Source organism: Artibeus jamaicensis, unplaced genomic scaffold (assembly GCF_021234435.1).
Source record: "Artibeus jamaicensis isolate MK-2021 breed Jamaican fruit bat unplaced genomic scaffold, CSHL_Jam_final scaffold_847, whole genome shotgun sequence".
In the NCBI taxonomy this organism is placed as follows: Eukaryota; Metazoa; Chordata; class Mammalia; order Chiroptera; family Phyllostomidae; genus Artibeus; species Artibeus jamaicensis.
The window spans coordinates 21,966,396-21,988,526 of record NW_026522057.1 but is presented as its reverse complement, the minus strand read 5'-3'; the positions used below and the strand labels follow the sequence as shown (position 1 = coordinate 21,988,526).

Genomic DNA, 22,131 nt, shown 5'->3' with positions numbered 1-22,131 from the left:
GTTAGGGAATGTGGGGTCCGGGGTCATTCACGTCACCCTGTCTCACTAGGCAGCTGGGGTGCCTAGTTAAGGAGATGGGGAGCGGGGAGCGGCGGTCAGAGGGTATTTGTTGGGGGGAAGAGAACTACAAACGCAAAGGCCCACAGTGGAGCCAGCTGGGAAGCCGGAGGGGCAGCAAGGGGCTGGGTGTCCAGGAATGAAGGGGTACTACAAGATCAGTCATCCAGTTTGGGGCAGATACAGAGGCTCTGTGGAAAGGTCACGAGCAAGAGGGACATTCCGTGACTTCTGTTTAAGCGGCTCTGTGAGCAGGAGCAGAGAGAGCAGGGGGAAGCAGCCTATCATAAGATTTGGCGTGGAGCAGGGTGTTAGCCATGGAGAGGGAAGGGTGTTTATCTTCTGGAGCTGCAGGGGAAGGTTGGGAAGGTTTGTGAGCGGCAGGATGTGAGTGAGAGGGAAGGAGACAGGACCAGGATAAGTCCGAGGGTGGTGGCCATGGGCTGTCTGGGGCAGGTCTGACGGGGCAGGAGCGAGGAAGCACGGGTTTGCTTTTGGACACGTTGAATTTAAAATGCCTGTTAGGCACCCAGGAGAGATGTTCAAAAGACAGTTATGGTTCTGCAGGTAAGAAGTGGGGGTTCCAAGTATATCCATGTAGCAAGTGGCCACCCCCCGAGGGGTGAGTTTTGACAGAGAGCAGAGGACTGAGCCCTGAGCCCTGGGGCCAGGCGGGCTGGAGCCAGCTGGACACACTCACGAGAGTGCAGTGGAGGATCTGGTAGCAGTGAGTGTGTCTATTCCAATTACACACTAGTGTGATGGGTCCCACTGTTTTTGAGCAAAAAGGAACAGCTCACTATGACTCACAGAACAGACTGGAGCGGGTGGGGGGGCCCAGGGAGATCGGAGAGGAGGCTGTCCAGCTGCCCGGGGGGTGCGGGTGGTGGCGGAGGGACTGGCCAAGTGGATTCCCGAGGGCAGCACGACAGTGGGGAGCCTGGAGGTGGTTGCTGTCTCGGCTCGCTGGAGTCTCGGGGTCTCTGCGAAGCCCAAGGGTGGAGCATCGTGGTTCACCCCATTCCCAGCATCCCTGTCTGTCTCTGTCTCAGGCCCCGAGGGAGGGCTGCTCAGGGGCCTCTATCTCTTAACTGAAGCTCAACACTGCTGCCCTGCTCCTACCCCACAAGCCGCAGATGGGGAGACCACAGCCAGGGTGGGGGTGATGTGCCCAGGGTGGGTCCCAGGAGGGCCAGTGGATGCAGCCCAGGCTGCCCCACGCCCAGCCAGGCGGGACTTCCTGCCAGAGGCCCGCCCCCGCCATTCCCCAACCCAGCTGTAGGGGGTGCTCTTTGGGTGGCCTGGCTGCCCAGCCACTACCCCACTGTGGTCACCCTCCTAACCCTGGGCCTTTGCCCCTCTCCTTTCTCTGTCAGCGATGTGCCGAAGGGCGCCAAGACCTTTGGGGTTTCTGGGAGCTCCGGGGTAGAGATCTTTATGGTCCACGACCCGGCAAGAGTGACAGAGCCTACAGGCAAGTCCCACTGGCCCCTGGATGCCAACGTGGATGTGACTGTATCCGTGGACACAGCCAGTAAAGACTTAAATGATCTCAAGGTAAGAGGCCCTTACCTGCGGTAAGGGGCTGCATCTCCCCCCTTCCCTGCACCCAAGGTCAGAGCCTCCCGACCCATACCTCACTTTCATATGTCTCCCCACGCAGCCAAACCCCACGAGGCTTTCGACACCTCATCCACACAACACACCCTGATACAACTCCGTAGACACCCCAAACATGCCAACCCACCTCAACACCCAACATGACGGATACGCACGCAAATAAATTCTGTTAAAACACAGCCTGCCTCCTCTCCCCTCAGACTCGCAAACAGCCCCCCGTGACCCCTGTGTTCAGCCTACACACAGGCCCCCAAGCAAGCCCCCCACTCTCGTGTAGGCAGGACCCCCGCACACACACAGTGCAGGAGCAGGTACATACCTGAGTGTGGGTATCTCCCACACCTGACGCTGCGGGAAGGCTTCTCTCACACAGATGACGCCTCCTCATTTGCCCCTGGCCACCTACCACATACATAGTGACCCACCAATGGGACAGGACAAAGCAGGGACTGTGCAGCCTTAGAGAGCAAAGGCCCTGGGGCCCGCCATGGGTTCAAATCTTACCTCCTCTGCTTCCTCGCTAGGTGCCTGTAGGCGGGGCCCTGAGTAGCCTCATTATGAATGGGCCCATCTGCTGGGGCCATGCTGGGGGACCTGGGTAGAACACTTGGTGTGGGATCTGGACCATCGGAAGAGCTCATGACCACTAGCTGTTATTATGGGGCGGAGGCTGTTGCTCCCATTTTACAGGTGAAGAAACAGAGGCCTTGAGTAACTTGCCTAAGTCAATGGCGACAGCCGTCCCTTCTCCTGACATCCCCCGTGAATCCCAGGGGGCCAGCGGCTCCTTCTGTGACCCACCCCGCCCTGCCCAGCTCTCCTTGCTCCTCGGCACAGCCTGGGGAGCCAGGGAGGTATCCACAGCCTCTCTAGCTGGAGAAAGCAGCCTGGAACCCAAGCCTGGGGCCTGCGGGACATGGGTCTTTAGCCACAGGGAGGGCCTGGGGACCCCCATGCCTTCCTGGCCTCTAAGCAGGGCTGTTGGGAGGTGTGAGTCACCCCCATTCCCTGGCCACTGCCATCTCTGAAGGGGCGGCCATGCCATCTTAGAGCTGACCCTGTCCCTGCAGGTGAAGGTCTCCTACTTCGGGCAGGGTGAGGACAGTGCCCTGGGCCACAGCGAGCTCTACCTCACGGGCGTCGGTACGTACCACCTCCCGGCCCTCTGTAAATCCCCGCTGTCCTCCATGTTGGCTGGTGAAAGTCTTAGGGGAGCCACTGTGAGCCATGGCCAGCTTCCTCCACCATGGAGGAGGGTGGCATCCTCAGGGAAGAGGACCCAGCGATACTTGGGGCTGCGGGAATCTAGAAACTGCTCTGCCCACATGTCAACAGCTAGATCCACAATGAGCCCCTTTCATCTGGAGTCCCAGCTGTCACATGCACTAGAACCCCAAGATCCAGCACTGAACCTTGGACGGCCACGTGCCCCTTCAGCCTGAGCCCTGGGCAGCCATCACCCAGAGCCTCAGGCCTAGCCCCCAGCCACCAGAGTCAGGGCCACCGAGAGCTAGCAATTCAGCAAGTGTAGGTGAGCAAGCGATTCCAGATTGAAAGCATCCGTCCCTCCAACACCCAGAACCCCACGGGGTGGCCACAAGGGCCTCCCAGAACAGGGCTTCCTGGTTCTCATGGGCTTGGGCAGGGGGCAAAGCTTTCCTCGACCTGGAGGCGGTGGCTGTGAAGATGGGACTGGCCGAGCCCTTGGCGACTCCTCCCCGTCCCTTTCCAGACATCTCCCTCGATGTGGACACAGGCCGCCAGGGCAAGGTAAAGAGGAGCCGAGGTGACAAGGTGAGACTTTCCTGGCTGCCTGAAGACAGCAGGGTTGACAGGCACACCTGGGAATGTGCCTGGGGTGGGGCGGCCCTCCTTCCAGAAGGGCGATGGGTTCCTGGGGTCCGTGGTGTCCAGCAGAGTAGGAAACCCGTCTGAGGGCCAGCAGACCGGCATAGGCAGGAGTTAACTTACACCGGGGGGTGGACCTGCTGTGTGACTTCCAGAAAACAGCTCACCCTCTCTGGGTCTCTCTTATGCCACCTTGGAATTGGGACTGGTCCTTTTGCTTGATGTACCTTCTATTTCCTAGGCTGTATTTGGAGCCCCAAACATGGTAGGTACTTCATAAAAGGGTGTTGAGTGACTGAATGAAGGCAAGGGGGAAGACGAGGCTTCTAGTAGGGGAGGCAGGTGCACAGCCCCTGTTAGGCCCTGAAGAGGGAGCAGGAGGACGGGGTGGGCTCCAGACATTACCCCACAGGGAGTATGTGGAAGATGTAGTTTGAACAGAGGAAGGCTGGGTTGCAGGGCTTTGTGGACCAGGTGAAGCTGGGGCTCACTAGTTGCCCAGCGGGTTGCTCACCACACACGGTGCTCGGACGAGGTGGTGAGTGGTGCCGTGGTACGAGTCACGTTTGGGGCTGGTGCAGGGCAGCATCTGCCCAGAGGGGCAGACAAGAGGGCCACAGAGGCTGGTGGTGGTCCTGTACAGCCCCCCAGACCTGCATTTGGAGGACCTGGGGCTCACTTCCCACAATCTCCTTCCCCTCTTCTGTGAAATGGGAAAGTGAGCCCTGTGTCACAGGGTCCGGTGGGCATGGAGTTAGAGGCACGTCAAGAAGAGCTTTGACCACAGAGACTGGGCTCCAGCCATCAGTCCCGCCTGAGCTCGGACCTTCTGGAAGGGCCTGGGCGGCTGTGCAGGTCAGGTCCCAGGACAGTGCCGGGATGAGCAGGGTCTCCTGGGGTTCTGCACTCCTGTCAAGGTCAGGGCCAAAGCTCAGCAGGCTTGCCAAGACCATTTCTGAGTGTGGCGGCTGTGGCTGGTGGGACCATTGTGCACTGTAGTGCGGTTGTCTGCTGCACCGGGGTGCAGCCACTCTGTGTCCAGACCTGGAGCCCAGTCCCCAAATCCAAGAGCCCTTGGTACACCTCTAAGCCAACCCAGGATCCAAGTCTTCAAGCAAACAAAGCCACCAGCCTTAACCTCACCCAGAGCCCCTTCCCAGGGCCCCCTGGGTGCCATTGACCCCAAAGTCTCTTATTTTACACCAGAAAACCTGGCGCTGGGGCCCTGAGGGCTATGGGGCTATCCTGCTGGTGAATTGTGACAGGGATAGTCCCAGGTCCAGCGGGCTTGACCTTGCCAGCATCCAGCTGACGTCACTGGATGGTGAGTAGCGGAGGGACGTGTGGCGTTGTCCAGGGTTGATGGCGTGGGGCGGAGAAGGGCTGTGGTGGGCGGCGGGGAGACTGCTGGGGGGGCAGATGGAGGGTTATCTTAAGGGTACCACTCTCTTCAGACCTGAAGGACATGTCCCCAATGGTGCTGACCTGCGACGGCCCCGACAAGCTCTTTGACAACCACAAGCTGGTCATGAAAATGCCGTTTTCTGATTCCAGAAGAGTGGGGGTCTTCTGTGCTCGGGGTGAGTGGCCTGATGGGGCCTCTTCCCGCCCAGCTCCAGCCTCTGCTTCCCACACTCTTCTTTCTCCTCCGTTCCACACCTTTCCCCTCCTTCCGGCTCCGGTCGTGACTCTCACTACAGCTCACAAACAGCCATTCCCTCTGGACACGACAAACCGCCCAGGAAGGAGGTTCAATAACTAGTCCCCTTTTACAGAGGGGTCAACTGAGGCTCAGATGCATGAATTCACCGTCATGAGGTCACACAGCCCTTTGTGGGTGGAGCAGGCATTTAAACAAGGTCTCTTGAGGAACAAAGCCCCTTCTTTGTCCCCTGTGCCAGTCTCCTCCCGCCTCCCTCCTCTGGCTGCTCAGCGTGCGGTGAGCCCTCGGCACCCAGACAAGCACTGTCCCAGCAGGGCGAGGTGCGGCAGGAACGAGCAAAGCTGGGGCCCAGGCCCGTCCTGAGAACGCTGCTCTACCAGAGATTTAATTAATCAAAGTCTGCGGCTTAAAGAAAATACCAGTCCTTAACCCTCAGGTGTCCTTACTCATGTTTATAAACAGCAAGACGCCTCTCCCGCCCCTTCCTCCTTCCTCTCCACCCACCTCTGTTCGAATGGACCCAGAACTTGTTGTTCTGGCCAAGTGAGCCTGGCAGGAACCAGAACATTCCTCCAAAGGCATCCGTGGTGGACGTTCAGGCAGGGACCTGGTCTGAGAACCTTGTGACACCAGAACGGGAGCGAAGCCTCAGTGACTGAACTGACAGCCTCTCCTGCTGTGAACAGACCGCACCACGGTGGCTTTTCCCAGCCCAGCCATCCGTCAGGGGAGGAGAAAAGGAGGCGGGCTGAACTAGTATGTTTTTTTAAACTCAATTTTACTGTTCATTTTTTAAAATTGAAGTGAAATTCACATAACCTAAACTTAGCCATTTTTAAAGTGAACGATTCGGTGGAATTTAACACATTCTCAGTGTGGTACAACCACTACGTCTCCCCAGGGCTGGCACGTTTTCTTCACGCCCCAGAATAGAGCCCTGTACTCAATCCCAGCCCCTCCCTATTCCCCTCACCCTGGCAACCACTAGTCTGCTTTCTGTCTCTGTGGATTTGCTTATTCTAAACAGCTCCTGTGCATGGAATCAAACAATACATGGCCTTTTATGTCTGGCTTCTGTCACTTAGCGTAATATTTCCAGGGTCTTCCGTGTAGCATCTATGAGCTCTTCATTCCTTTTTCTGGGTGAATAATAGTCCACTGCATGGTGTTGTTACAATTTGTCTATCCATTTGTCTGCTGATGGGCATTTTCATTGTTTTCACCTTTCGTACCAGCTGCTTTTATCTCCTTCCCTGGTTTAAAGCTCATACTGACCTCCTGAGAAATACAATGTTAGCCTGTTTTACAGATGGGGAACTGGGGCTCAGAGAGGCCGAGTCGCTGAGCCAAGGTCACACAGCTTGTGTGTGTCAGAGCCGGAGAGGAGCCTACGCACGTCTAGGGCAGAGGAGGCTCTGCCCCTGGCTCCTCCCCTCCGGCCCTCACAGCCCCACACCCCCCAGTGCTCACTCCGGTTCCCTTAGGTGGGAATTCCCTCTCAAACTACAAGCAGGTGCTGGGCCCCCAGCATCTGTTCTACGAAGTCGAGCGGCAGCCAGGGGAGCGCAAGATCAGCTTCTACGTGGAGGGGCTCGCCTTCCCCGACGCTGATTTCTCGGGGCTGGTCTCTCTCAGCATCAATTTGGTGGACAAGGCGGTACGTGCAGCGCTGGGGTCTGGGGTAGGGGCTTCAGGGCTTGGAGGACCAGTTTGGAGGTCCCAGGACTGGGCCTGCTGGGGGCGGGGGGATCTTGAGGTCTGATGGGGATCCCTGCAGGGCCCACTGAGTCCTCTTTCCCCCTCCCCCCAGACCCTGCTCGAGGTACTCATCTTCACAGACACTGTGGTCTTCCGCGTGGCCCCCTGGATCATGACCCCCAACACCCAGCTGCCCCTGGAGCTGTATGTGTGCAGGTAAGGCCTTGCCCCTCATACAGCTCCCCTACCATCTCTGGAATCACAAAGATGGGACCAGAATGCTGGTCTGTGGGTGACCCCTCACTCAGACTGGGTGGGTTCACTGAGGCCCCACTTGCTCCGGGCAGCTGAGGTCTCCGACTCACCCTCTATTCCCTGCCCTATCCTGCCTGCAGCAGGCCCGGAACATTTTGGGTTCAGTCGAGGCAATGAGCCCAGGCCTTGTTCAGGCTTCCGGTGGCTGCGGGAGCCCTGGCCTTGCCCTGATGTGGGTGTGCTTCTGGGTCTGCAGAAGAACACGGGAACCCAGACTTCGTGTCCCCTGAGAGCCCTGGCCCACCCCAGGTCCCCGGGCCTTCTGCCATCTCCCAGAATCACTGTCAGGCCCCTTGACAGCTAGTGAGCCTCGACTGGCCAGGCCGCTCCAGGCCTCTGCATCAGAGGTCAGATCAGGGGAAAGGGTCGCAGCTGGCTGGGGACACAGGGCAAAAGGCAGGAAAGGGTGTGGCCGACCAGGTTTGCTGTGCTTCCCCGGGTCCCGCTCTGTGCCGGTGTTCAAGAGAGAACTCTTTCTTGCCCTGTGCCACGCTGACTCCTTTGTTTAGGTCAGTCGGGTGGAACAGGACTAGAAGGGCGACTTCTGCCTTAACCAGTGAGGCCCAGTCCTGTCACTTCCTCCATGGCTGTGTCTGGTGGCTTCAATGCCCTACCTCTGGCTTGCCCCCCGCCTTGCACCTACCACCTGATGTGATCCGGGGACATTATCTGGCTCTGTCATAGCCTGTGAGCCTCTCTAAGACATGGACTGTGTTTGAACCCCCACCTCCCGGGGTCACCCAGCCCAGCACAGACTAGGTCAAGGCTACCCCATCCATCCCCTGCCTCCTGGCCCCGTGGTCAGAGGCCATGCTCACCCTCCCCGCTCCCTGGGTTTTGCAGCGTGAGAGACCCTCACAGTTCGAATGAGAAATTTCTGAGGGACTTGTCTGACCTGGTGTTGAAAGCCAACTGCAAGATGATCACCTGCCCTTGGAATGAAAATCAAAATGACCGCTGGATACAGGTGGGTGCTGGAGCAGATGCTGGGCGAGTGTGGCGGCCCAGGGCGGCCCAGAAGGCCTGAGCCCCGTCCCTCACCTGGCTTCGGAAAAGGGGCCTGCACAGGTTCCTAAGCACCTATAGGGAAGCCAGGCCATTTGGGCTCCAGGACTCAGGGTGGGGGCGTGTCAGGTTAGGGGACACTCCTGCTGCCTGCATCACTGCAGTCTCTTCTGCTGCTCTCCAAATGCCCTGGTCCCAGAGTACTTCCCTGGCCGGGGTCCCAAGATACCTCAGTGCCCCGAAGCCTCTAGATCCTGGGGAAAATCTGCTGCGCCCGCCCTGCCCCAGGCCTGGGGTCACCTCGTCCTGAAAATCCACACCGAGGAGGACACCCCTGTCTTTTTGTCTCCCTTCCCAGGACGAGATAGAATTTGGCTATGTGGAGGCGCCTCACAAGTCCTTCCCAGTGGTCTTCGACTCCCCCCGAGACAGAGGGCTGAAGGACTTCTATAAGAAGATCTTGGTATGTGGCTGAGGGCAGAGTGGGAAAGCCTTGGGTGGCTTCTCCTATAAGACCCCAGTCGGTTTTGCCTGGTCCCCGTCCTTTAGGGGGCAAATGAACATAGGTGGTGGGCTGTGGCAAATGGGGTGTCAGTGGGAGGTTTGGGCAAATATGCAAATGACATGTAAATCTCCCCATGTTCTGGGAGGGGCTGGCTAGCAAAGTCTACTTTGGGGGACTTTCTCCCCGCCCCAGGGGGCTTGACAGAGGGATCAGCCCTGGGGAGGTCTTGCTAAAACCAAGGCTCTTGCTTTTGTGAGCCAGGATAACAAAGGTTTTCTGAACACCTACTGTGTGCTGGGCATGCGCTTTTTCCTCACACTACTGCAGCTCTCACTACTGTGTACTGAGTTTCAGGCACTGCCCCAGCTATACAAGGTTACTCATTTAATCCATGAAGCACAGCTAAAGTCCCTCTTTACTGAGGCTCAGAGACCTTAAGTTACTTGCCCAAGGCCACAGCTCGTTAGTGGAGGCTGCCTGCATAGTCCCTGCGCTTATCTGCTGAGCTACACTTGACCGTCCTAAAGCTCCCTAAAGCTCGGGGTCTCTGCCTGCTACCAACCCCCATGCTCCCACCGCCCAGACAACCCCAGTGAAGGGACAATGAGCCCTGCAGGCTGAGCCTCAAGGGGTGACCTGGCCGGGGCATTTTTCATTAATTCCCCCCGTTTATCATTTCCTGTCTTCCACTTTCTTTGGGTTTGATTTATAGGTTTTTTTTTTTTGCTAGCTGGAAACGAAAGCTAAGGTTTTCAGTGTTTTCTCTCCTAATATATGTGTTGAGAGCTAAGCAATCCCTGCGAGAACAGCCCCACTAGTCCTGTGCAAGAGTTTTACTGTGTTGCATTTTCACTGCCTCTCAGTTCAAAGTATTGTCTAATTTCCACTTTGATCTTGTCTGTGACCCGTGGGTTTTTCCGAAGGGTGTTGCCTACTTCCCAAACACTTGGGGGTTTTCTTGTTACTGTTCTGCTGTTGGGGGGGGTCTGTGAAAGGTGGACAGAAGTTGTTTTTCTCTCTTCCAATTCTAATTGACCCCTCCTTCTGGGGGGCGGGGTCTTGCTGGTCCTCCCCTAGGGTCCCGATTTTGGATACGTAACCAAGGAAATCCTGCTCGCTGGCGCCTCCGGCCTTGACTCCTTCGGCAACCTGGACGTCAGCCCACCGGTGACGGTGGGCGGCAAGGAGTACCCCCTGGGCCGGATCCTCATTGGCAGCAGCTTCCCCAAGTGAGAGGCCAGGGCGGGAGGGTGGCAGAGGGCACAGGGCGCCCACTGCAGCATCCACCCTGCCTCTCCCTCACGATGCTCTAGTCTGAGAATTGGCTTAGCGTCCTGTGTGGAATCCTAGAGTTGTCGATTTGGAAGGTCACAGAATCTTAGGGGAAACTGCTATTCATGGTCTTTTGGCTTGCCTAGTATTCTGTGAGCTTAATTTAAATATGTATTTGTGCATATGAGGAGGCCCCCCATAAAAAGCCAAATCTCCAGCCTCTTGAAAAATCAGAAGAGTGGGGGAGGAGATAGCTCTGTTACCCTCTCCCTGCTGGAGACCCACACAGCTGCTCTCCTAGCAAAGCTTGAAAGGGCCAGGCGTCCACATGGGCCGCAGGTGAGTGGGCGGCTGGTTAGGACACCAAGGCAGAAGGGCCTCAGGGCCTTCAGGTGATCATTCTAGTTCGGGGAGGAACCTGAAAGAAGAGGCACAGGCTTTGGGATCAGATGGACCTCGGTTCAAGTCCGGTGTCTTCTGCCACTTACTAGTGATGTGATTTTTGGGTGCATCAAATAACTGGTGTTTACTGGAGTGCCTGGCACATAGTAGGTACTTGATTAATTCATTAAAACTATTTAGTGCATGCTTACTACGTGCTAGGCACTGTTGAAGGTACCTGGGGTACATGATTCAATTAATTAGTTTTTTTTTTTAAAGATTTTATTTATTTATCTTTAGAGAGGAAGGGAAGGAGAGAAAGAGAGAAATATCAATGTGTGGTTGCCTCTTGTGAGTCCCCTGCTGGGAACTGGCCCACAACCCAGGCATGTGCCCTGACTGGGAATCGAACCACAATCGTGTGGTTTGCAGGCCCGCGCTCAATCCACTGAGCTGCACCAGCCAGGGCTAATTAGTTATTTTTTAATGCTCCATGCCTCAGTTCCCTCAACTGTAAAACAGGCCTATTAAAAGTCCCGGTCCCAACTATGTTACTGGCATTACTAGGCATAAAGGATTCCTGTTAACCATGTCTGAATACTTAGGCATTGTCTAGCTGCCCCCACAGCAGTGGGTCTGCTTGGAAGGAGGTTGGAACTCACTGGATGAAAATTACTGATCACTTACCTACTATGAACATAACACTTTACCCAGGTTTCCTCATTAAATTCTGACAACACCCCCATGAGGTTGGGCGGATTGTTATCCCATTTTACAGAGGAGGAAGTTGGGGCTCAGACAAGTGGAGTGAATGTGCTCACTTATGTGTTCGTTTACCACTTTGATAAACAGTCATTGAGACTTCTGACAGGTCAGGTCAGGGACCCAGTGCTGGGGCTGAAACACATGTCTGGAGGCTCTCGGACTCAGAGTGAGGACCCCAGCTAGGGTGGTGTGGGGTCTCCAGGGCAGCTGTGCCCCCGCTCCAGCAGAGGTACCATCGGAATCCAGGTCTCCTCTTTGGGCCCCAAACTAAAATGTAACACCAGGCTTCTGTCCTGCGTTCCTGTCTTGGGCTCTGTCCTCAGCAGGGAACAAAATAGATAATCCCCATACATTCCAGCAGGGAGGGACGGATGGTGAGAGAACGTAATAAGTAGGGAAATAGTCTAGCATGTTAGGTAAAGAAAGCCTTAGTGAGAAGTTGACATTCAAACAAAGCCCTGAAGAAAATGAAAGGGTTACAGATGTAGGGGGAGAATGTGTAAGGGAGTGGAAACAGCCAGTGCAAAGGCCCTGAGGCAGGAGACAGAGCACAGCAGGGAGGCCTGTGGGTCTGGACAGAATGAGCAAGGAGTGGTTTGGGGGATGAGGTCCGAGAGCTTGGCAGGGCAGGGTTCAGATCATGGCTGGAGCCTGTTATGTGTGTGTATATCATAGATTATCACAAAAATTACAGTGGATAGTGTGAGGAGCCTCAGGCAGCACCGGTGCTCTCAGCGAATGCCCCGTTCACCCTCTGCATCGTGGGTTCTCCTAGCTCCGTGCTCACATTTAAAACGACCTTTGTGCAGCTCTGCCTCCTGGTGGTGGCTTTTATGTAATGCAGAGAAGAGGGTTGATGGCCTCACAGGATCGAAGTTGGCTGGTCGGTCTTGGAGCCTCGGAGAGAGGGTTTCAGAGCATCCAGAGGCACCCTGCCCCTCCTCAACCTCGTTCGTCTCTGATTCCTGCCACTTTCTGCTCCTAAACAATTTCTAAAGTCTAACTCTCTTCCACCATCTCACTGGGTTTTAAGAAATCTTTAAAAATTGCTGGCACTGTGTTAAAATAACAGTAATACAGAAAATTATTTTCTACTATCCCAGTCCCCAAACCAGAGCAGTATCGCCATGTGTCTCTGCTTGTTGGGTCTTCCTTCTAGTCTTTGTCTATGACATATTTGCATTACATAGACTGTGGCCTCTCACATAGCTCTTCCAAAGAATTAATATCATCCACTAATGTTTTTTGAGCATCTATTATGTAAGAGGTACTGAGTGGATATAGACAAAAACCCCAGACATCTTGGAGCTTGCATCCTAGTGAGATGCCAGACAATAAACAAAATATCAGGTGTGCCAAATGGTACCATATGGTGTAGACCAAAATAAAGCTGGTGAGGGGGTTGAAGAATTGTTGCAACTTCAGACACTTCATAGTGGAAGAAGGTGACGTTGAGTTAAACTTGAGAACAAGTGAGGGAATGAGCCATGGGGGCACGCATAGCCACTCTTAGTTACAGGAACAGCATGTGCAAAGGCCCTGAGGCAGAAATGTACCTGGTATGTTTGAAGGATAGCGGGAGGCCTGCAAGGCTGGAACTGAGTGAAGAAAGAGGAGAGTGGTGGGGGTGGGGGGTGGTCGTTGGGTTTGGTGGAGCCATGCAGGTCCTCGTGAAGACTTTGCATTTTACAGTTAGTGTGATGGGAGTGAAGTGAGAGCTTTGTCCATAGGAGGGATGTGATCTGACATATTTAAAAGCCTTCCTCTGGTTAGACTGCAGAGAAACCAGGGTGAATGCAGAGAGAACGGGGAAAGGGACAAGCCACCAGGATGATTTAGGTGAGGGAGGTGCCTTCGGCCAGGTGCTGGCAGAGGAGGAGCCTGGGAGAGGCTGGACTGTGTTCTGTTTAAGGTAGACCCGCCAGATTGGATGCGGGGTGGGGAGTTCACCCACATGTCCTTAAAGTGACAAGGGAGGGCAGGGAATGTGATTCCTTTTTTTTTGGGGGGTAAAACATATTGAAAAACACCTCTATGCATGTGTTTGCACATGGTCCTGTGTGCCAAGGAAAGTTAGAAAGTGCCCAAGTATAATCTATTGTTTTGATTTGGGACAAGTCGAACCCTTGAACCTTCCAGTCCTCAGCCTCCTCCTCTGTGACATAGGAACACAGCCTTTGCCTGGGGCCATACCAGAGTCCCTGCATGCACAGATGGCTTTGGGCAATGTCTCCTTCCTCACAGCTCTGGGACTCTAGCACCTGCTCCCCTGTCCCCTGGACCCTGTTCTAGGCCACCTCAGCCCCTCCCTCCTCCTCCGTCTCTGCTAACAAAGGGTGGTTTGAACTTGCTCTGACTTCATATCAAGAACCACAGACTGAACAGGGCAGTGGTTCTCTTGCACACGAATCAGCTAAGATGCTTGTCAAAGCGCAGACTCTACACCTTCGGAGGCACTACATCTTCAAAAACTGCAGCGTGAAAGACTTCGGGGCCCCATGGGGATGCCCACAGGTCACCATGAGTGACAGCCGCTCTCTCCCTCCCCTGGCAGGTCAGGTGGGCGGCGAATGGCCAAGGTGGTGTGTGACTTCCTGAAGGCACAGCAGGTCCAGGCGCCTGTGGAGCTCTACTCGGACTGGCTCTCTGTGGGGCACGTGGATGAGTTCCTGAGCTTTGTACCCACCTCCGACCAAAAGGTGTGCCCCCCTCCTGCCTGAGCCACCTCTGCCCTTGCCTGACCCGATGAGATGAAACAGGGCAAAGCTGCTTGGAACCAACTCAATATCTGTATCCACAGTGAGCTCAGAGTCAGAGCGCCCTTGGGGGCCGTGTGCATTCATCTTGGAGGGCTTCTTGGAGGAGGTCAGTCAGGGCTCAGGTCAGGAGGGTACTTGTTCACTCACTCTCACACTTACTGGGTGTTTCCTCTGATCCACACCTCTGATTCCGACCAAGACCCTGGTGAAATGTCACTGATAATGATTAGTAACATTTACTGAGCACCTACTATGTGTACATGCTTTAATGTATTCAATCCACATGAGGTGGGTACTATTACCATTGCCCACCTTTGCAGGTGAGGAAGAAAACCAGGCTCAGAAAGGCAATTAACTGGTAGGGTTAAGATTGAAACCAAGGACTCTGGGCCGATATTTCACCCATGCAGCTCCACTGCCTTGCGGTGTGGGCAGGGAAGGCACAGCCCCCAGGCAGCAAGCAGCCTGGAGAGAGGCTGAGTTCCAGGGGAGTGAAGTGGGGACGGGCCTCCAGGCATGGAGGGGGCCATGGACAAAGGCCTGGAGGCGTGGACCAGCGTGGAGAGCTGGGCGGGGGGGCTTGGTGCTGGTAGTTCTCTGTGGCTGGTGGGCAAGTATGACGTGCAGAGGGGCACCCCATGTGTGGTCTGGTCCCTGAACTGCAGCCTCTCCTGAGTTTGGGGTCTCTTGCATTTAGGGGGAACCCGTGCACTGAGCTACTCTCCCTCCCTCTGTGCCAGGGTTTCCGGCTGCTCCTGGCGAGCCCCAGGGTTTGCCTTAAACTGTTCCAAGAGAAGAAAGAGGAGGGCCATGGGGAGGCAGCCCAGTTTGACGGTGAGCACCGGTGACCCAGGCCCCTTTGGGGACGCTGCCCTTTCATTGCCAGCCCTGCTTACCGCTGATGCCCTTCCTGACTGTTCCCCGTTCATAGGCCCTGGGTCGGCAGATCTCTGAGCTCAGAGCCCAAAGTCACACATTCTCCCAACTCCCCAACATGGGGGCTAAGGATGAGGGCTCTTCCTTCCTTGGGCCAGGGAAGGAGTGACCAGAGAATGGTGATCTGCCCCAGGCACATGTAAGGGAGTGACCTCCTCCATCAGGTGGGCGGTTCCTGGCCACACCCCAGGAGAGGGAAAAACAGGAAGCAGTGAGCACGCCCACGTGCCAGTCTGTGTCCGGCACTTTCTGTTCTGGCCCCTTTGAATCTCCCATACCCCTCTCCTTGTCCCTCTTCACAACGGAAGAGACTGAGATACAGAGAGAAATGGCTTTCCCCGGGGCTATGGGGAGGGGGCAGTGGGGCTAGGGACTCAGGAGAAGAGGGCCCAGAAGCCAGATGGGTGGTCAGGGCCCCTCTGTGGTCCCTCCTGTAGGATCTGACAGACCCTCCCAGGGCCTGGTTGGCCCCTTTGAGCACCTTCCCCTCCCCCCACCATAGACCTCAGTGCTCTCACCTGAGGAATGAGCACTGTAAGGGATGTGGGGTAGCCTGTGGCCTGGATAGACCTGGGTTCAAATGCTGGTCTTGCCATTTGCTGGTTGTGGCATGACTGACAGGTGGGTTCTGAACTTCTTGGGGCCTCAGTTTCTTCTTCTCTGAATTGGGGGTGATAATTAACCCTGCCCGGCATTGGCTTAAAGGTTAATAATAAGTTTAGCGGGGGGCCTGGAGCAAGGTGGGTGTCCAGTAATGGTAGCTGTACTGAAATTAATAGGTCCTGTGCCCAGTCCCTTCCCAAGGGGTCTGTAATCCATTCCCAGGATTTACCTGCAGCCAGAGCCTGGTCCCATCAGGGTTTCTCATCTCCAGCTTTCTGTATTCTTGCTTCAGACCCTCGCACTGAGGTGTGGGGAAATCCTGGCCCAGATTATGTAGCCCCAGGCCCGACTTGGCCCCAGCCAGTTCTCCCTGAGCCAGGTACTGTCTTGTCTCTTTCTCTTGCAGGGGTAGAGCACCAGGTGAAGAGAAGCATTAACGAAATGCTGGCAGACAGACGCCTCCAGAGAGACAGTCTCCATGTACAGGTAAGGCACAGGCCTGCTGCCTGCTCTTGGGGGTCCCCCACCCTCCAGGGAGAATAGCTGGGGTGGGTGTGAGGGGTTCAGCCCTGAGCCTTTGACTGTACTGGGGGCTGCTAAGACCTGTGGGTGGGTTCCCCGCAGTCTGATGGAAGAGACAGAGCCAAGCCAATGTGATGGGGGGCTCTTGCCCTGCCTTTCCTGGAGAAGCCTGGTGAGGTGAGAGAGATGGAGCCCTGCTTGGGGGGTTGGGGTTGGGGGGAGTCAAGAAGATCTGGGGAAGAGAATGGGTGGACTGGGGTCTCAGGAAGGGGCGGAGCTAATGCCTGTCACATGCCTGGTGCAGGTGGCTCCCTGCTCAGCAGAAGGAAGGAAGCTGCTTGCTCCTCCGCACTCTCTCCTGAACTGCCGAGATGGGCTGGAGCCTAGGCTGCGCTGTGGCTGGGACAGTGGGGTGTAGTGGCACAGACCTGTGGAGCCAGAATGCAGGTCCAAACCCCAGCTCCACCACTTCCCAGCTCTGTGCCCTCAGGCAGGTCACTTGAGCCTCAGTTTCCTCGTGTGGGGGTAGCAGTGGCACAAAGATCAAAGGAGCTAAAGGGCATAGAGGCTGCGCACAGTGGGCACTCAGCAAGCCTCAGGTCCTCACTCACTCCCCCCAGAGCTGCATCGACTGGAACCGGGAGGTGCTGAAGCGGGAGCTGGGCCTGACGGAGCGGGACATCGTGGACGTCCCCCAGCTCTTCTACCGGCAGGGCTCCTACGCAGAAGCCTTTTTCCCCAACATGGTGAGGGCATGGGCGTTCTTTCCAGTTCACGGGCCTCACAGGGTCCTGGTGGGGAGTCAGCTGGGCGTCCAGAGAAGAAGTACTCCCTGTACAGTGTGCGAGGACAGAGGCACAGAGGCTAGGGTGGCCCACACACCCCCTCAGTGTTTGTGGGCTTTCTGTGCAAATACAGGCCATCAGTGGTTCTTAATGTTGGGCCATCTTGTCCCCCAGGGCATCTGGATTGCTACCACGAGGGGAGTGCTCCCAGCATGCATTGGGTGGAGTGCAGGGATGCTGCTAAACACCCGCAGTGCACAGGGCAGCCCGCATGGCTAAGGGCATTGTTTCCTCCCAAATGGAAAGGGAAGTGTGGTTTGTTCCAGATGTTTCAGGCTTTCGTTTCTGGGGCTCCTGAGTTGGGCAGGTGGGGCAGGCGGTGGCCACCTCTGTGGCTGTCATTAACCCAGGCAGCTGACAAGCTGATGAGCAGATTGTGAGCTCTCTGGCATGGCCCCTGGGAGGGGCCTGAGCGATGGTCTTGGCATGGTCCTGGCCAAGTCGCCCATTATTCCCTCAGGAAAGGATGTAGGGATCCCTGTCCCCTACCCACTAGATGCCAGTAGCTCCTGCCTCGTTGTCACAGCCAGGGGCAAAATCGCCCCTCATCGAGAACCACTCTTCTGTGGCAGTGCTGTTGGAACTTTCTGGGGTGACAGAAATATTCTGTTTGCACAATATGATACGGGAGCCCCTGAGCCACATGTGGCTGCTGAACACTTGCAACGTGGCTGGTGTGGCTGAACAACAGAATTTTTACTTCTCTTTAATTTTAACAGTCACATGTGGCTAGTGGCTGCCATAACTGGACAGTGAAGTTCTAAGGGGTGACCAGCTCTGGCTGAGGGTTGCTGGCAAGGCCTGATGGGAACCCATGACCTTGGTCACCCCTCCTCTGGCTGTGGTGTTGGTCATACCTGCCGGAAGCCTGCTCCCCAACCCACCTCCCTCTGTGGGAACCTCCCAGTTTCAGTCCAGGCCCTGCTGAAGAATCCCAGATTGTCCACACTGGAAGGGCCCTTAGGAAATGCTCAGTTAACCCCTTCATTTGTCAGATGTGGGGAACTGAGGTTCTCAGAGAAGAGCGGGTGACTAGACCTGCGGTCTAGTGAGTGGGCCAGCGAGTGGGCCAGTCTCCGGTCTCCTGAGTCCTCATCCAAGAGGAAACCCACCTGGCCTGGCCCTGGCCCTGCACCAGGCTCCTGGCTCTTCTCCCTATCCTTAGATATTCTGTTGCCCCATTGTATCCCAACGTATTCTGGCCCATTGGTGAGCAACTGGGTAGTTCAGGGCCAAGGCCATGGGACTGACTCCCCAAGACCCTCCAGCCTCATGCTGGTCCCAGCCTAGATGGCTCTGCAGGGTGGAATTGAGAGTGAGGGGCTAGGGCTAGGAGAAGTCATAGAGGCCCGGGCAGCCCGCCCACCACGCTGAGATGACCCAGCACTACCCTCCAGACAGCAGGTCCAGAATGTCCCCTTAAACACCCAGGGCAGCTCCTCTGACTCTCAGTCTCGGACTGAGCTCTCCCCTGAGAAACCTCCATGCCCTGCCCTGGGGAGACTTCCCTCCCTGGCTCTACGGCCCCGAGCCATAGCCCCAGAAAAGGAAGCAGAGATACCACTGGAAATAAAACCCCTGGTCCCTTGTCTCAACCCCTGAGCCCCAGGCTGCCAAAGTGCCATATTCTGGCAGAGGATAAAGAGCACGAATTTCGATGTGAGTCAGACCCAAACCAGGTTTTAGTCTCTGCTTTCTCTGACTGTGTGACCTTGATCATGCTACCTAACCCATCCACATCACAGCCTCAGAGGAAGGCCTCGAGGTTCAGTGGTGATACATCTGGCACATAGTAGTTGCTCAATAAATGGTGATGATTATTAAGGCTTCCGGGGACAGCTGAGCAAGCCAAGCACACTGCCCCATCAAGGGCAGTCACACTGTGGCCTTGTAGACTGTGTGTGTTTGTCGTACAGGTTTCTGACAGATGATGGTAAAATCTCGTTCTAACCAAGTTGTTAGGACAACTTTCTGATAGATGGAAGAAAGTGTTAGAGTGTCTTTAATTCATATAAATGTCCCCTGTGTGTTACGAATAGCCCTGCCAGCCGTTAACCCTCTCTTCCAACCATGACTCTATTTCTTCTTTGCTGTCATAGACCTTTGTTCTTGAGTCAGCCCCAGCCCTGGTGGCCCAGGGATGTGGGCCAGGGAGGGACAGGCCCTGGGGATGGGTCCACCCGAGCCACAGGCCAGAAGCAGCCCCTGTGTGTAGAGTGTTCCCAGCCAGCCAGGCCTCCTCCCTCTTGCCTTCTCTGTCCCACAGGTCAATATGGTGGTGCTGGGCAAGCACCTGGGCATCCCCAAGCCCTTCGGGCCCATCATCCACGGCCGCTGCTGCCTGGAGGAGAAGGTGCGGGCCCTGCTGGAGCCGCTGGGCCTCCACTGCACCTTCATCGACGACTTCTTGTCCTACCACAAGCTGCTCGGGGAGGTCCACTGCGGGACCAATGTGCGCAGGCAGCCCTTCTCCTTCAAGTGGTGGCACATGGTGCCCTGAGCCTGTCCCCCACTGGCGTCCTCTCTGCCCACCTGTCGGGAACCCCGCCAGAGTGAGAGCAAGGAACCTCTTCCTGGCCTCCATCCTCTTGGGGGAGGCTTGGGCACCTCCCCAAGTGCCTGAAAACGTGCTGGCCACTGTGGGCACTGGGACACAGGGATGGACACCACACAGCCTCACCTCTGGAGTGGCCTATGCAGCCCAAGAAGGTCCAGCCTCATTCTTTCCTCTCCTCCTCTCCGTCCACAATGCCCAGAAGTTCTGCAGAAGATCAACAGCTCTAGCATGTTCAAGGATGGTCACGCGTGGCCTCCTGGGATGGATCCCCCTGTGTCCTGGCAGGCCCTTTGTGTTGGCACCAGGAATGGGACCCAGGGAGCCTGGGCTCTTGTGTGAGGGCCCTGGATCCCTCATACCAGAGCCACCTGTGGCTCCTGTAAGACCAGGAAGGGGTCTCCCCCCGAGGTTCCTTCTTCCCTCCTGGCTACCTTCTCCTGCGGGGCACCCCCAGGCTGGGACTCCCAGAACCCTCAGCCACGTTTACATGGGTAAATAAGGACAGGGGAACCCCGCTTCAGAGGGACTGCTTTGAAAAGAAAAAAAGCCACAAAATCCCTTTAATACCCGACTCTGTCCTCAGAAGGGTGCTTGTTATCTGTTTGGAAAGCCTTTAATTACGAGCGCTGACTACTTCCAGCTCCAAGAGGCTACAAAGCCGAAGCAAGGCCTGGGAGGACAGCAAAGGAAGGAGGGCCCAGCAGGAGCAGGGACGCCAGGATGGCAGAGGAGGCCGGGGCCTGGCTTCTGCATCTTAGGGCTCCTGGGCCTTGGATTCTGTCCCCTGGATGTGAAAGCAGCTGGCTGTTCCAGATGTGGCAGGGGGTGGGGGCCCAGATGTTAGAAGAGGGTGGAGGGCTATTATCTCTGCAGGTGAGGTTTAATTTCCTTTAATAGTCTGTAATTATTCCCCTTCCTTCTGCAGGCGGTGGGAGGGGAAGGTTCACCTGGTCTCTCTCAGCAACCCAAGACCTGGAGTATAGCTTGGGTTTCACCTGTGAGCAAACCCCCGTGACAGCCCTGTGTCCCTTCCCAGAGAAGGGAAGATAGAGCCGCCACAGGGTTTGGTAGTCCAGCCCCGGGGGAGGTCACCGGGATGTGCACGGGCAGGCAGGCTTGGCCAGTGCAGGGTGAGAGGTGGCCCTTGCCTCAGACAGGTGTGGGCAGCAGGGAGCAGGCCTGTCCTCTTTCTCCCACTGCTTGTGGGGGCCTTCACCTTCTGGGTTTTCAGTGGCCCCTGGAGAGACCAGATTGAGCCGGCTGCTGTTTCACTCTGCTGGAACACTTAGTAATCAGATGCTTACATGTAAACCCAACCTAGAAAACCAATCAGAATGGAACTGCTCTGGTGTAAGGTGACGAGGGCAGTGTACCTGAATCCTCCCCTTCCAGAAGGCTCTGTGGAACCCCACTTGCAAGCCCCTGGTCTAGCTGCTCACTTCGTGGTCATAATCAGGAGGAAACCTAGACTGAGTCAAGAAGAGGAGGAAGATCTTCAGGGGCCGAGGGCGTGCGGCTGGGGTTGGGACTCCCCAGGGACAGGGCAGAGAGGGGAGGGGGCATCGCAGAGCGATGGGGAGGGTGGGGCGCAAGTCTTCTCAAGTGGCAGGAAGTGCTGGCATTGCTGGAATTGCTGCTGGGGCTGTTGGGGGACCCTGATGTCCCCTCTGACAATGTTCTGGGTGACTGGTCACCTTTCCGATGAATATAAATGTCAACATGCATTTCTTCAAGTGGCTGCCTCCTTCTCTCCTGTTTGTTGGGCTGTGGGGAGGAGGGGAGACAGCATCACCTGCCATACCACCGGGTCCTTGGCTCGACTTCCGCTGGCCCTGAGCAGCTCCTGCCCAACTGGGAGAGCCCCCAGGAGCAGGGCCAGGCAGGCGGCTGATTCATTGGCATGGCTGGCATAGGCCCAGTGCCCTGCAGCGAGCGCCTGAGATGGCTATCAGGGGAGGGTGGGTCCTGCCCCTTCCTTTCTTCTCCCTTCCTGGATTATCTCCTCCATCTCTCAGAGGGCAGGGTGACTGGGTCTATTGACAGAAGTGGGAGAGTCCCCAGCAGGACTGGTGCTGAGGGCCACAAGCCACTATGATTCCCTCTCATTTCTGCCTCCAAAGGCACTAAGTTACTCAATGGCTGATTTGGGGGGTCTGAAATGATCTCCCCTTACATTCTACACACTGGCTCCTGGCTCAGATGGCACCCTTTGACATCCACTCACTCATTCATTTTATTTTAGCTTTTGCCATGGACTAAGAGGCAAAGACTTTTCACCATCAGTCATTCACACTTTAGTCTGAATGAAGCACAGAGCTGTTTCTAAATGCTGGTATCAATTGGGAAGAGGTAAAGGCGTGGGTGTGCTGCCAAAGGGAGATTTGGGGCTCTGAGTGGGAGGCTGGTCCTGTCCCCTGCAGCACAGCAGGCCAGGTCCCCAGGGAAGGCCACCAGTTTCCGTGTCTGTTTCCCAGTTGTGTTCACAGTTGGCTCAGGAGATTGTCTGGGGCTTCCTCCTGAGCCCCAACTCTTACCCAGAGCTGAATCAGCTGCCAAGCCATTTTATAGTAAAAAAAAAAAAAAAAAAAGATGACGCTGTCCCTGGACTCAGCTGCTCAGTTGAAAAGAACTTCTCCCCAGCTGCCCCAGAAATTGGGATATAGGAGCACCAGTCTTAGTCCTGCTTAGGTCCTTGAACTTGGCAAGTGCTTCAGCTGGGAACCCAGAAGCTGGTCCTGGTCCCCACCCTGCCTCAAACTGTCAGCCCCACCAGGGAGGAG

The 22,131-nt window shown here is 56.0% G+C and overlaps 1 protein-coding gene across 1 annotated transcript in view; it reads left to right on the top strand.

The window, feature by feature from the left end:
* The window catches only part of PADI1 (peptidyl arginine deiminase 1), a 31,169-nt gene extending 10,085 nt beyond the window's left edge, over positions 1 to 21,084 (top strand). Inside the window, exons 2-16 of the mRNA XM_037154790.2 lie at positions 1,434 to 1,614; positions 2,748 to 2,820; positions 3,410 to 3,471; positions 4,732 to 4,849; positions 4,980 to 5,105; positions 6,673 to 6,845; positions 6,999 to 7,102; positions 8,045 to 8,168; positions 8,565 to 8,669; positions 9,789 to 9,940; positions 13,684 to 13,828; positions 14,629 to 14,722; positions 15,834 to 15,913; positions 16,570 to 16,695; positions 19,061 to 21,084. Of these exons, the coding sequence (XP_037010685.2) occupies positions 1,434 to 1,614; positions 2,748 to 2,820; positions 3,410 to 3,471; positions 4,732 to 4,849; positions 4,980 to 5,105; positions 6,673 to 6,845; positions 6,999 to 7,102; positions 8,045 to 8,168; positions 8,565 to 8,669; positions 9,789 to 9,940; positions 13,684 to 13,828; positions 14,629 to 14,722; positions 15,834 to 15,913; positions 16,570 to 16,695; positions 19,061 to 19,294 (1,897 nt within the window). The 3' untranslated portion in view covers positions 19,295 to 21,084. The remainder of the gene's footprint in view (positions 1 to 1,433; positions 1,615 to 2,747; positions 2,821 to 3,409; positions 3,472 to 4,731; positions 4,850 to 4,979; positions 5,106 to 6,672; positions 6,846 to 6,998; positions 7,103 to 8,044; positions 8,169 to 8,564; positions 8,670 to 9,788; positions 9,941 to 13,683; positions 13,829 to 14,628; positions 14,723 to 15,833; positions 15,914 to 16,569; positions 16,696 to 19,060) is intronic.
* The last annotated feature ends 1,047 nt before the right edge of the window (positions 21,085 to 22,131 follow it).